This window comes from Lachancea lanzarotensis, scaffold LALA0S09 (assembly GCF_000938715.1).
Source record: "Lachancea lanzarotensis genome assembly LALA0, scaffold LALA0S09, whole genome shotgun sequence".
In the NCBI taxonomy this organism is placed as follows: domain Eukaryota; kingdom Fungi; phylum Ascomycota; class Saccharomycetes; order Saccharomycetales; family Saccharomycetaceae; genus Lachancea; species Lachancea lanzarotensis.
Genome location: NW_019212887.1, coordinates 35,756 through 50,231, shown reverse-complemented (window position 1 = coordinate 50,231; position 14,476 = coordinate 35,756). Strand labels below are relative to the sequence as shown.

At 43.2% G+C, this 14,476-nt stretch overlaps 4 protein-coding genes across 4 annotated transcripts; 2 read left to right on the top strand and 2 right to left on the bottom strand.

Moving 5' to 3' along the window:
* Positions 1–355: 355 nt before the first annotated feature.
* LALA0_S09e00584g (LALA0S09e00584g1_1) lies at positions 356–598 on the top strand (the record flags this gene model as incomplete). The annotated part of the gene is made up of 1 exon (XM_022770589.1): positions 356–598. One exon carries the CDS (start codon positions 356–358, stop codon positions 596–598), a length of 243 nt encoding a protein of 80 aa, XP_022629914.1.
* A 259-nt stretch (positions 599–857) lies between these two features.
* TOM1 (LALA0S09e00562g1_1) lies at positions 858–10,601 on the bottom strand (the record flags this gene model as incomplete). Its single annotated transcript, XM_022770587.1, has 1 exon — positions 858–10,601. One exon carries the CDS (start codon positions 10,599–10,601, stop codon positions 858–860), a length of 9,744 nt encoding a protein of 3,247 aa, XP_022629913.1.
* Positions 10,602–11,003: 402 nt separating this feature from the next.
* RAD52 (LALA0S09e00540g1_1) lies at positions 11,004–12,347 on the bottom strand (the record flags this gene model as incomplete). The annotated part of the gene is made up of 1 exon (XM_022770586.1): positions 11,004–12,347. One exon carries the CDS (start codon positions 12,345–12,347, stop codon positions 11,004–11,006), a length of 1,344 nt encoding a protein of 447 aa, XP_022629912.1.
* Positions 12,348–12,632: 285 nt separating this feature from the next.
* On the top strand, positions 12,633–14,420 carry NDC1 (LALA0S09e00518g1_1; the record flags this gene model as incomplete). Its single annotated transcript, XM_022770585.1, has 1 exon — positions 12,633–14,420. The coding sequence occupies one exon, from the start codon at positions 12,633–12,635 to the stop codon at positions 14,418–14,420; it is 1,788 nt and encodes a 595-aa protein (XP_022629911.1).
* Positions 14,421–14,476: the final 56 nt, after the last annotated feature.

Here is a 14,476-nt window from a genome sequence, read left to right as displayed (position 1 = left end):
CCTTACTCAAGGAATCTTAAGTAACTCTAACATAGTTCTATGTAGATGAAATCGAAGTTAACGCTACCTTATATGCCGATGAAATGTGTTGGCAAAGAGTTGCAATTGTTTTTGGACAATACTCGAAGTCCCTCATGGCGCCCACACCCGTATTCACATCGCTAAATGCTGCGTGGAAATCCGGCCGTAAAATGTCATCACTAGCAGAGGGACCCCTAACTGCACTGACGCAAACTTTTTAGGAACAGAATATAGAAAGGGTGGAAACTATAAGAGGGCAGTCGAATGGTATGGACGGCGTAATTCTCATCATCTAGCTACCAATACTTTTTTTTGAACTTTCATCGTCTTTAGCATGTCTGACGCTGGATCGGTAAATAAGTTGACAAGAAGCCCTGTCGCAAAACATTTCAAAAGCGGAGCCTTAGGCTTTGTAGTAGGAATTTCAATAGCCTCGCTTTTGGCAATAAGAATTGTGGACAGGGCTAGAAAGGAAATGGACTGGAATGACAGTGTGTCTGATTTGAGCAAATCTGTCAGAAAACTAGAACTGCATGTTGCAAAGCTTGAACAAAAGACATCAGCTAGCAAGCCGTGAAAAAGCTAAAGTCCGGGAAATAAATGATTTTCGAGGGCTACTTTTGTTGTAGTACATTTCTGTGCCTTCTCTTTCTTTGTCTCCTGGCATATTTATGTTTTGCTCCATAATATGGTTATTCGGTGTGCAGTGTGTCACTGCAAGCTCAGACACCCTAGTCAATCAATGTAAACAGACAAAAATTTACACATTCAGAAGTGAACTCTAGACATTGTACTTCGAACTAATCACTAACTATATAACTTCAATTTTTTACATATCAGGCTATACCAAAACCTTCGTGTCCTTCGTTCAATGCTAGCAACAGAGAACCACGCAAGGTTTCGTACGAGTCGTAAGCGGGGAGATCCAGCTGGTTGAAACAGGTATGCGATGAAGGTAGTCTGTCCGTTGCTCCGTAATCTCTGTGGATGGAGAACTTGCTGATGCCGTTGACACCCGTCAATTCTTTGAAACCACTTAAGGGAACTTTACTGGTACCGGTGATGAATTGCAATAACTTGGCGCGCTCTTCAGTGTCGAATGACCGGACAGCTCTCCAGAAGTAGTTAATCTGCTTGCAAGTTGGCGTGTAGTTGACATAATTGGTGTTGTTCTTCCAGTCATCGACATCGATGTCTGGCAGGCCGCTAATCAACAATTCGAGCTCCTGTTCATCAAAGACTGAAATCAGGTCCTTAGGAATAATGGCATAAAATCCAAGCAAGAAATTATCCATCTGTTCTTTGACCGAAGTGTGTAGCTTGTATTCAACGATTTTTTTGACATATTCCTGTTTGTTTCTCTCGGTTACAGGGATGCCGCTCCCATTTTCGATCAGATCTACAACCTTATGCTCACCGTAATCGTCTGTTTCTACGGAAAATGTTTCTTCTATGATATCGGTGATGTCATTTTCTAAGATCCAAATCAACGACTTGTAATAATCGAGGTCCAAAGATTCCATGTCTTTGAGGGCCACTGGTTTACTCAAAATATTCTTGTAAACCTCTCTGCTGAAGTGGCAGTCCAAAAAGCACTGATCACAAATAGCTTTTCCAATGATCATACCGATGAATTTGAAAAACGATAGATGCTCTGGGTTAATACCAGATGTCCGGTTGGGGTGAAATGTCGTTTTGTCAGAGGCAACTGGTAAGAACAAGGCATAGTCTGGGTTGAACATTTGACGAGACAGAACCTGATACCATTCTCTGGTCACTCCGCCAGCGTCAACACCAGCTTCGCCCTTGAAAGTGATCTCGAGTTTGGAGTTCTTGATATCCTCGTTCGACTTGAAGAAAAGAGATCTGTAAGAGTCCAGAAAGACTTGGTCTCTCCGGACAGAAATAGACAGCTTAGGTTTTTCTTGTACATTTGTCCGTAGCTTGGCAATAAAATAGTACCTTTTGTTATCAAAGTCAAGTATTTTCGGATTTTTCACGAGTAGAGCAAAGGGCCCGCTCATAAGCTTTGGATTTGACCTAATCATTTGGTTTAATAACTTTTTGTGCAAATCTGTAAATGCAAAGAAAGTGTTTTCAGCTGCTATCTCACTAAAATCAGATTTTCTCTCTTCATATTTCAAAGTATCTTTGGAGTCCCTGACCTTACTATGCTTGCAAACGACCATGAGAGATTCAATCAACGGAAGTAGAATATTCGCGGAGGAACTCAAGGAAGGGCGTTGTTCGAATTGCTCAAGACAATGTCCAAGAGAAGTCCATATTCCGCCTAACTTGATTTTATCGTAAAGGGCCATGAGTGCATCGACATTGATCTCGCCAGTTTTCTTCTTGCTCGTATGAATGTAATCGATAGCAGTCAGGACTTTCAGGAGCTTGGCCTGATCAGAACTGTGTACCGTGAATTTCTGTATCGTCTCATAGTTTATTTCGACACCACTCTCCACGTCACAGATTTCGGACCTCAGTGCATCGAGGTCTGGCTTCAAAACTTTGACAGTTTGTATAGCCAGAGTGCACAGCTCTGCCGTAAACACTTCCTTTGTTCCTTTAATGGTTGACAGATGTGTCATGATATTGAGAACCTGCTGAAAAACCTTGGTGTTGCAAGCGTCCAGCCTAATGACAGAGACTATCGCCTCTAGATGTTTCCTCTCAATATCAGGAACAGTAAACTTTTTCTGCGATCCCTCATTGGATGTCTTTGCAATTGTCAAAATGGGCTTTGTTATGATTTGCAAAATTCGAGTCAGTAAATCCAACAAAACGGATTCATCCGTAATGATTTTCTTTTCAAAAAGACCAAACAGATAGTTTATGGGCCATTTCATGTTTTTCGTGAAAATGTCCTTTTTGTTTTTCAAAGGTGTTTTGTTGATCAGTAAGTTCTCATGTTCCGTGATGAAGAAAAACTTCATTCTACTTTCTGTTTCCACTAGATTCTGTAAAACTTCTATGGTCTGGTTTGCCAGGGTTAAGGGCGTGCAATCAATAGGTAACATCCTGTTACTTCCTTGTTTCTGAGCTCCTAAAGATTTGTTCGAGATAAGGTTGTAAACCTTCTCCATGGATTTCTGATCGTTAATACCCTCAGTCAGAATAAGCATCAGAATATTCATAATGTCACTCCGATTTTGTTTACTTGAACAAAGCCGGAAAAACAATTCATGGTATGCTTCTCGGGCTAGATATGGCTGAGAGATGAAAAGTGACCTCATGAGAGCCAATATTCCACAGCGATCTACCAGGGGCGAGAAGAACGTCCTCTCAGACTTTTTCTTCGTGGCGTGGCCCTCGTCTTCGCCGTCTGCTTGTTGGTGGTCATGAGAATCCTGAGCAGCTTCCGTTTCATGGGAATTGTTCATGAGTCTAGAAAATCTGGACTCCGCTGCTTCTTGTTCTAAGATTTCTTCGCGCAAGTTTTCGGGTATCGTATCCAAAAAGTCAGAGTCAATTTCTCTCGAAGCAACAGACTGATCAATGGCCTCCGCACGCCGCTCACGGATATGCTGAGCAAAAACTTCAGCCCTCATGTCGTCAGGAAGAGCATTCATAAACTCAGGGTCAATATCAGTACCGGCGATATCAACTTGCTCGCCGGCAATATCAACCATTATAGGTTCTAAATCGTCGAGGTTATGATCAGAATTATTATCTGACCCATTGCTATCCTGTGAATCATGTTCGTTCTCCTCTTGGACCTTTCGTTTTTTAGAATCAGCTAGTCGAGTCTCTTCTTCACGCTTCTTCTTCTGCTCTTGATCCCTTTCAAAACTTTCATTCCTCTTTCTGAGACACATTTCTGAGCTAGGTTGGAAAATCCTCTCAACAATGGTAGGTATGACGTTATTGACGTAGACCTTAGAATCATAGAACATTTCATAAATATCGTTCCATCTAGCTGTTGTGGATTTCAAAACAATGCCGGAGGAAGACTTTTCATCAAAGAACTCTCCGTTGAATAATACATCCGAGAGGTATCCGGTGTCATTTCTCAGGCGACTGGTGTTCCCCACGCTATTTAGCTGATTGAGAATTCCATTTTCAACCTCCTCAAGCCCCGATGGACCTAAGGGGTTCATGAGAATGCTTTGCGTTCGCCTGTTACCATTCAATAGACTGATGGAGGGAGCCACCATTGAAAACTCGGAACGGCGACCTCCGTGGTGCTGACCACGGTGGCTACCGTGGCCATGGCCATGGATGCGGAAATACTGCGGCTCAGGAGAAAACACATGCTGGATTCCTGTGAAAAGCCCCCTGCTCTCGTCATCAGATTCCTCTTCCATGTCTACTTCGTCAGCTAGCCACCTTTCCCCATCATTGACCTCGTCGTTGAAGTCGTCTCCAGAACTGTCGTCATCAGAGCCGGAAAGCTCTGAAAGACCGGACTCCCAATCGCTTTCGTCCAGTTCGGAGCTGCCAAGGTCAACATCTATCACCTGACCGCTAACATCGTCGTGAACACCAACAAAGTGCATTGGGCTCTCTTCATCCGAGTAATAAGAGGATTGGTCGCTTCCACTATCGTCTTGATCACCTTGCGACTGTGATTCGGAATTCAAGTCCAGATCATCGTCGCCCTCGGTGTTATAAGCCATGCTTTCGTCTGAGTCTTCAAGATCCTCGCTTTCCCCAGCATGCTGGGAATCAGTTACATCATCTTCGTGGTGGCGATGATGATGACGATGGTGATGCTCCTCTTCATCATCGCTGAAAACAACTTCGATCTCACCATCTTCACCTTCAACAAACGCTATATCTTCGTCTTCGCCAATCAGCGAAGCATCGTCGTCCTCATCATCCTCAATATCTTCGACATCATACATTCCTAATGCAGAGTTTCTGAACATATCTGAGTGCTCTTCTTTTTCAGATTCATCCTCAACATCATCGTCTTCCTCAGTGTTCTCAATTTTGAAAAGGTCAGAAAATCTGCTCCGTATTTCGTTCATGGCATTTAAAGGTTCTACGCTCTTGTTGAAAAGTCGTTTCGAGAAAGGGTAGTTCAGGTCTAGCGTGGCCATACACTCAGCAATAGTTGTGGGAAGGTTCATATCTATCATCAACTTCCCGATCTGGTATTTGTCGACGTAAGTTTTGTTCGAGTCCAAAACGGAATGGAGGTAACTTCGATCGGTCACCAGGAAGGAGCTTATGAGTTGAAGCCAGCCATAAAACTTACCAACATTAGCTTCCAAGTTCTTTGGAGTCCTAGTAGAGGCTCTCAAAGCCTTCGTGACCGACTCAATGGTGAATTTTCTAATATACGTCATGTCCGGATCTGTTACTTTTGGGTCCTTTTTCTGTATCTCTTGATCTTGAACAGAAGATAGAAAGCCTACAACAAGATCACGGGCCAGCTTTCCGACAACCTCTTTCCTTTCAGAGTAATGCTTGTCTTGATCACGACTTTCCGTATCCAGTAGCTGATAGAGGATGAAATTGAGAGCTGTCGTCCGTGGCTTGGGTGCTTCCACGTAGAGGTTCCTCTTATTGAAAGTGAGGAATTCGAGTTTGCTCTGCTTGTAACTGCCGATCAATTCAATCAACACCTTCAACAAAAATATGATGTAAGCACAAACCGGATTTCTACCAACATTTACGTCATCTTTCTTTTTCGTTTCCTCGTTTTCATCTTCTCTTGGGGGTTCAGATGTCCAGTCCTTTTTATATGCAGCCATCAACTGGGATAGAAGGAGGTGAACGATACCAGTTCTGTTGTTTAAAGTCAATTTGCCTTCGGTAGGCGAATTGATGTCGGACATTTCTTCGTCGCGCTCTTTCAAATTTCTTCGAACGCTTAGATTCTGTAGTACATCAGGATTGTCAAAATCTTCAAACCTTGCTGTTTCACAAATGCAATTTACGAATACTTCCGATTCTCGCATGACGACGTTCGCTTTCTCTGATATCAGCCCCGAAAGGTCTCGCGGCTTTTCTTTAGAATCGCCAATCGCCCTTGTTGTGAAAGCTCTCGAGAGTTCAAACTGAATCAAATTCCTCACCGTCTCCCCATTTTCGAAACATCGTCTGGCGAGGAGAAGAAAGGAGGACTCTAGGTAATTGATCTTATCTGACTTTTGAAAAACACCAATGGTCTTGAGCAGCTTGGAAAGCACGCCCGACTGGGTTACTTCAAACGCATACTTTTGGTCCCGGGTGTATAGTATGAGTATGCGTGAAATCGCAAGCGCCGAATAGAAATCCGTTATCTCGTCTACTCGAATTAGGGAATTAAATATCTCGAGCTTGGCGTCAGGAGATATTTCAACAGCATTAAAAAGAGTAGGGCAGGTAACATGGAATTTTGCCTCAAAATCAGCAGAAGTGGTATCAGTTTTGGGCGCCTCGGATTTAGCAAAAATTATCTCATACACGTAGAGTGCCTTTGAGAACCAAGCAGTGTTGACATACCCCGGACGCAGTGAGCTTTTCAAATAGGAAACAAATTGCTGGGTATACACTTTGCAATCATCATAGATGCCCTTGTTATTCAAAAGTATGCCAAAAAGGTGAATCATAGGGGCAAGAACTGATGAATTATCGAGTTTTGTACCACGCATCATGTTTAATAATTTTGCAACGATACTGGCAGGTGATTTATCGACGTCCTTCAAGATTTGGAGAATCATGTGAGATATAGCATTTATCAACTTTGGGTAGGCTGGTAACAGCTGCAAAACGCGGTCCTCAAATCCCTGATGATAGAACTCTGACCGTAACGCATTCAAGTCGCTTACAGAGCCATTGCCTTTGTACTGAGGCTCCAGAACTCTCAAATCAGTTCTCCATTCTCCACTATCTTTTAAGCTTTTGTATCTGCTCCATTCATCATCAGAGAAGACATCAGGTTTTACATGTATGGGTAAATCATCCTTCTGCTCTTCGAGGTATCCTCTTGCAATGTCCTCGGATACTCCGCTTGCCTTCAACATCTCGACTTTCCTGTGGGATGGGGGCATGAGGTCCCACCTTAATTCGTAAAGTTCGTGATCCTCTCCTTCTGAAGTGTTGTTGTAAACATTTCTAATAACACTTAATAGTTGTTTGAAAACTGAGTATGGTAGCCTGGTAGAGCTATTGTCAAAAACCGCATAGTCCCTTGTGACCTCATCAACAAGTCCCAAGGCCAAAATCTTGATGGGCACAATAAGAGCAGTTGTCAAATTGTAATATACCTCATCAAATGGATAATACTCTTTAGTGTTCCTGATATTTTCCATGGTATCCATTTGAATCGATTTGTTGAGAAAGGACAAAGCATTGATAAGGGCACTAGCGGTTAAAACGTCAGGAGTATCTTTCACGAAGTCGTATTTTTCTATGCTTTCAACATTGTCACAGGTTTGCAACCTGGCGAAGAGTCGCTTGATGGCCTGAAAGTATAGTAGATAGCCTTTAGCCTGATAAAAGAGAAATGCTGGAACTGTTTGCAACGTACCACCAACCGATGTTGTCACATTCGGAAACGTGAAAACGAAAGTGTTGAAGTTGAAAAGCACCAGGTAGTAACCAAGATGAGATTCCAAATACTTCAGATCCATCATTCTAACTATTTCATTCACAGCAGTGTCGAATATTTTAATCTCAAGAGCTCTATCGGAAGCTTCCACAGTCATTTTCCTTGCGTGTGTCATCCTCAAGAAACACCTAAAAAGCATTGACACCCAGGATTGCATTTTGACAAAAAGGTGTCGCTCTTGCAGGGTATTCTTGAATTTTGCCGATGTTTTCGCTGGAGTGCTCTCCAATTTTTTGGGCTTGCATGCATAAAGTGTCAAAGGTGGCGTATTCCCAATTGGTCTCACAGTTGTTTCGCTCGCAACTTGATCAGGTAACCGATCGCGAATGTACATCTCTTCTAACGCGCTTCGCTGAAATAGTAAACCGAGCTTGGGTATCAGCTCTAAGCCATTTTTCTCGAAAAATTCCATGATCTGCAGCACACGGATCGGGAATAGAGAAGCAATGTTAACGTAAATGTCTGTTATGACGTAAAGAATAACATTTATCACCGAAAGCTTGCGCAACGTTTCATCAAGCTCATCGTAACTTGTTGATAGAACGTATGATTCCTCAAAAGGGAAGTTCAAAAAAGCCTCTACTTCAGTGAGTTGTTCAGAGAGAAGTTTCATCAAGGCGGGTAGAGCGTAGCTCCTTCTTTCATCATCAAAGAGTTTGAGAATATCAGAGAAATTCAGCAGTGTCTGAGATCCTACGTAATCAAAGGGTGGTCTTTCCTGGATAACCACCTTCAGCATATGTTCAATATCGATTTCGTCCGCGAGGCTTGCCCAAGAAACATTTTCTAGTGTTAATCCATAGAAAACCGCGGAAAAGCAATCAAGAATCGAAAAAGGCTGCTCCACTGCCCCGCCTCCTATTTCAAAGCTATCGAGTTCATTGTCCACAATTTTGTCAGTTTTAGAACGATAGAACTCTCCTTCGCCTGTGATAGACCTGTAAACGTAAGGTTGATTGAATTCTATTATTTCAGGCAAAGTCTGAACTGTGACGTTAAAGTTCATCTCAATGTCTGGCTTTAAATCGGGGTAATGCCTAGCAAGTTCGTCAATTGACGTGCCGAGATCAATCGCTGAGTCTTCATACGACATAATCTTGGCGAGTTCTGGCCTTTTCATGATTTCGAACAAGTAGTCTATGAGCATTTTTTCTTTGACTTGGTTGAGACCATCAACATTCAAACACAAGGCAGAAATGAGCTCTGGAAGTAGCGAGAGAAGTTCTCCTGATGGTCCTAGAAAATCCGGGAAATGATCAAAAATGTATGGAATCGTTTTTGATTCTACTAGAATGGGGTAGATGGTCGGCTCAGTGTTAATAATCGTCTGAACGACATCTAATGCATACGTAACGAGGGTGTAACCAAAAACCGGTCTGTTGCCCAAGATCTTGTTCAAAGCTAAGAGGATCGGAGAGTCAATCAAATTTCTGATCCTATCTCCTGAATCTGTCTTTAGCAACTTTAAAACAAGTTTCAGTAAGCTTCTGATATACCCAAGTTGCCGAAAAGAGATGGAATAATAAACGACTGGATATTTCGGTGGTTTCCCAAATTCTGGGTGCTCCAATGCAAACGACACTTCCTCGTTGATACATTCAATGAGTATATTGAAGCCGTTGTTGGAAATAAATTCTGTTGTGGCATCGGCGTCATCTATGAAAACTTCCAAGAGGTGAGTCGCAGAGGCCAAGGTGCGTTTGAATGGTGAGTCCTTTATGGAAATGACCTCTAACAGATTTGGAATGAGGCCCGCCGTGAGCAATGAGTCCTGCAAAGACTTGACGTCAGCTAAATTTGATACCAGATAGAAGAATCTCACGTTATACTCTTCGTCCAATTCTTCATAGTTTTTGTCTCTCAAAATTTTCGCAATGTATCTCAGAATCTGGAACAGAAGTCCGTGTGACATATTCCCACCCAAGTTCCTGACAATGTCAGAGCACCATATATGTTTAAGTGACACACATTCTAAACAGAAAAGCGCGTCCAATCTCAAGTTCTTCGGTAGTTTCTGCTCAGATAATGAAATGAAGTCAGTCAAGGTGTTGAAAGCGTAGGGATCAACTTCGAACAATTGAGAACTGACTTGGGCAGGAATGTAAACAGCGTTGATATACGCTATGGCGTTGAATTTTGTTTGTATGACAAGGTTCCTCAAATCCAAGCTTACGAAAGTGTTGTCGCAAAAAGCCTTGGCAATGGTTGCATGCAAAGAAAAATCGAACCATCTGTCTGACGGAATCTCTGCCATACCTTTATCGAACAGCTGTTGAAAGGACAGACTCGACAGTTCTTCAGCCGTCATGACAAACTGCTTTAACGCTCCACTGCTAAATCTAGTGACAGCATGTGTTTTGGATGACGAAGATGTTGACGAAGATGATGTTGTGTAGTAACTGAAATTGAGCTTTGACCACTTCGAAGGGAATTTTTTCTTATCAAAATAAAGGTCTACCAACGCAAAATGGTCCATTTTATCATCTGTAGTGGAGGACGGAAGTGCTAATGCTAGATCCAGAGCTTTTCTTTTCAAATCCTTATTGCCCAGCAGGTTTTTGTTGTCGATTTTTTGCCGCGACACGACCTGTTGCTCCCCCATGATTGCAATCACTTTCATGGCTCCAAGCTTGACCCCATAGTTTGGACAGTTTAAGAGGTGGCTCATAACGTCCAACGACGAATATAGTGATCGATTACAGCTATTGTTGAGCAGACGACAACTGAACCCCAGTAACTCTTTAGTAAGCTTTTCATCATCATCATTCATCATAGTCAACCTCACCGGCTCAGTTTTGCGGTTGTTACTCCGGTATGAGTACCGATCCAAAATCCGATTCAAAAAATCATCCATTCTATTAAGCACTGGGATCCATGTGTACAGGTCGTCCCTTGATCTGTCCCACTCCACGATTTTTGTCAATTTTTCCACGAATTCCTCATCGGTGCAATTAATAAGATCGTCGATCAAAGGCTTGAACTCCTTGGCCTTCTCCTCTTTTCTAATCTTTTCCAGTTTAGTCAAAGTAACCATTTTCTAGTGATCTTTTAGTAGACGAAATTAATGTGTAACTTGCTTCTAATGGTGGCGTTAGAAAGGCCCAAAATTGTCAAAAGTCGAGATAACCTTTTCTAGGTGATGAGACTCAATAACTTGTCCGTAAACACCCGACAAGCGTCCTTAAGTGCAGCTTCACTGAAGTGAGTGTATCTTATATAGTTTTTCTTTAAGGGCCTGGTATTTTCGAAACAATTTATTCCCAATGTGCAAAGCACGTATATTATGATATAAAGCGAACCGAATGTGACAGCGTGCGCCTGCGACGATGTGAATGATTTGATTCAGCATAGATAGACTAGGATTACTCCTCTTGAGCCACAATTCAGCGGGAAATGCACTGCATCGATGGAGCAATTTCATTTTCTTCAACTTTTCCTAGTTTGTTGTATTTGGCGGAGGAAACTTTGGTTTTCCTACTGGTTGGATATTAGGATGTTGTGGCTGAGGAGGTAGAGGCGTCGTCAAAATAGGTGGTAGCTGTCGCACACTATTCGCCGATGGATACTGGCGGTTATTTGCATTGGAGGTCTGGTCTCCGGTAGACGGTGCTGTTTGTACACTGTGATTATTTTGGATCGACTTGACGTCATTCGTTGCGGTCGAATTTTTTGTAATAGTGGCGTCCCCGTCACTGAGAACTTTTCCCTTCGGGGCAAAACGGTTGTATATATCGCTGCGATGGTAGGGTATACCTTTGTCCTTCAGGACAGCGGTTTTGATATGCGACGATGTTGTTTGATCGACAGTGTGTTTTATCGATTGAGCGCGAAATTTGGGATCAAACATGCCCCCAGCGGGCACCGTTACTTGGTTTTGCACGTTTGGAGCCGCTTTGGCTGTGACGAAGGCCACAGGAGCAGTATTACCGCCGGAAAGCGTCCTCGCATGTGACGAGTTAGAGGGTCCACTGTTGGTCCCAGATACCGTGGTGTTGTTGCTGTTGTTGGCCGGGGCGGCGACCTCGTCATCTTGAATCTCATCGCTAAACATGAACGAATCGTCCAGCAATTCGTCGGGGTCTTGATCAGCTTGTGCAGGTTGGTCCGGTAATTGCTGCTGCTGCTGCTGCTGCGGTAGCTTCACTTCAGGTTTCCAGGCAAGACCTGCGTTCGAGGAATTCGGTCTTGTATCAGCCACATTGCGCTTTTTGGAAGGCGGTCCAACACCCTCGTGCTCGACCGTGTGATTCCGGGCTAGCTCATTGGCTTCATCGGCGGCCCTGTAAAGGTTTCCTTCGTCGAAATCTGGCGGATCGAACTTCACGGTGTCGATCTTGGCCAAAAAACTCTTGTCATAAAGGCAATTTCCCAACGCGTTGCCAAACGCTCGCAGACTACGTTTTAAAGCGTCTGTGACGGCCGATTTTTTGGCTCTTTCGAACGCCGAAGATTTTCGACGCTCATTTTCTACCGTTCCATATCCTATGTCCTCTCTGAAGGTCCCGTCTGTGAGCGTCACCCGGACGATGGCCGTACATCCAATGCAGAACTTGCCCTGTCTCTCGTCCATAAAGTCGATTGTGATAGTTTTGACCTCGGTACTCCATCCATTGTACCCAAATATCTGATTTGCCAGGTTGATTGCCTTCCATCCCTCGATATAAGCCACCCGACTTGCTCCAAATCCTACCCTTTTTGATATGTATTCGGGCCCCAGTTTCTTATCCAATTTCGCTTGAATATCATCGGAATTTGACCCTCCAAGTTTCGAAACTTCCATTCTCAAACTATCGCCACCGGCTTCCTCAAATTGACACCCTACAAATAGAAGAACCGATGAGTCCTGCCTATTGTTGATTCTTGTTGATTCATGTTGATGTTGTAGTCAACTTAAATCTTGATGCATTTAATTTAAAGATCGCTTAACACGAAAATTGTCAAAAAATTGATTAGCCTATATAATTGAATAGTAAAAATATCATAGTACACATCTCGAGCAAGCTAGTCAGATTTGATCCCAAAATACCATTGAATACCCGTATTTGTCGTGGGAATCAACACTGTCATGCACACTGCGGTGCCATTGAACTCCCGGTACAGCTACCATGCGATTTTCAGCGATGTTTGTAAGACAAGATTCAACCATTTAGTGATGAGGTTGCTCCTCAGTGTGACATTGGCTCTGGGGTTGTTACTGACTTTGATAGGAGCCTCTTCCGAAACAACAATGGCACAAAAGCTGGCGGTGTGGTTTGTGAAAAGCTTGATGTGCTATCTGGCCGTGCTGCTGGTGGTGATCACCCGTAAAAACTACCTGCACGTCCAATCTCCGGGCTACTCAAGCGTCATCACTCAGATCTACGGACAGCTGTGTTCGGCCAAGTTCTGTGTGTATTTCGGAGTTCACTGGCTCAGTAACGTCTGCATTGCGGCGGCAGCCAAAGATGCCGTTTTCGGGTGCGCCCTGCGATCTCAGCAACAGTTTGCATACCGGTTTGCAATTTGGGGGCTCGCTCCATCATTGTACGCCATTCAGCATGTTGCATTCGATCTTGACAAGCTTATGTTCCAGTACGGATCCCAGCACCAGCATCCACAACGTTATATTGGGTCTAGATTGAAAAACTCTCTCACTAAATGTCTTGTGCTTACGTTCGGGGCCATCGTCATTTTGCCGCTGTGCACACTATATTTAGCTCGTGAAGAGAGTGGGTTAAGCGTGGCTTTCCTGTGGAAAATCGCGGCTTCTACTATGTTGAGCTTTACGCTTTGGGATTTTGTCAACTTGACTTTCAGCGCATATTTATCAATTGGATGTTTGCACAAGGGAAAGCCTATTTCATCTCTTTCTTCGACCCCGATGGAAACTCTTGTTACGGGTCTGTCTTCTAAAAAACCTTTTACCAAATTGACCGCTTTCCAAGAAATTTCATTCAGGGCTACTTCTCCGGATATCCAATTAAGGTTACCAATTTATCATACACGCTACAAGAACGTATATGTATGGCCAAGCATCCTCAAAGAATGCATCGCCACCATTAATGAGACCAATGTCAATGTGGCAACTTTCATGAAGGGCCTGGAGCGTCAAGAAGATAACTATCGTACAACGAAGCGCATTGAAAAGACAGAATTTTTGGAAGACGCTTATGGTCAAGACGGTCTTTTCGGTAATGACTTTGTGATAACCACGAGCTCTCAATCCAGAATACCAGGTACACCAGAACCTAACAGCTCAGAATTGACACACAGGATCAAGGTACAAAATAATAACGTTTTCGCCAAGAATCATAGTTTACAATTTTCCAGTCCATTCCAGTTTTCGAATGCGGCAAACAACCGTATACTCACGCATCAAACTACAATTACCAATGTATTATACGATTGCATCAAGAAGTCTAGGAAGGCTTTCGTCGACTTTTTCTTCCCCGTTCAAAACTCGGATTCAACAGCGCAGATATCTTCATTCGAACTATGGAGAATCTCTAAAAAAATGCAAGCTGAGAAATTAGCGCCTTTGCCGGTTTGCCATGCCGAGTGTGCAGTTTCCCTGATGGCGTTGCTGATAAAGTCCTTAAAAGAAGACCCCAAAGGCGCCGTGGTATCTTCCGTCGGCGAGGTTTTAAAGGTCTTAGAAAGATCTGTAGGCTCCCTAGGAGCTTTCGCCGAGTGGAATGATTCCCAAATAAATAAGGATGTTATCGTTCCTGATGTTGTTACAATCCTCTACGATCTTTCGATCAATGCATTTTTAGAGGTTGTTCTCAACTACAATGAACTGCTGAACGACGTATATCTCGACGACGACGTTGTCAAGCTCAGCAAGTGGGTGCTAGAAATTTGTAACGAATAGGCATACTACGTAATTATACACATTGAATGAAGCATTGAACAACGTTAATGTATAAA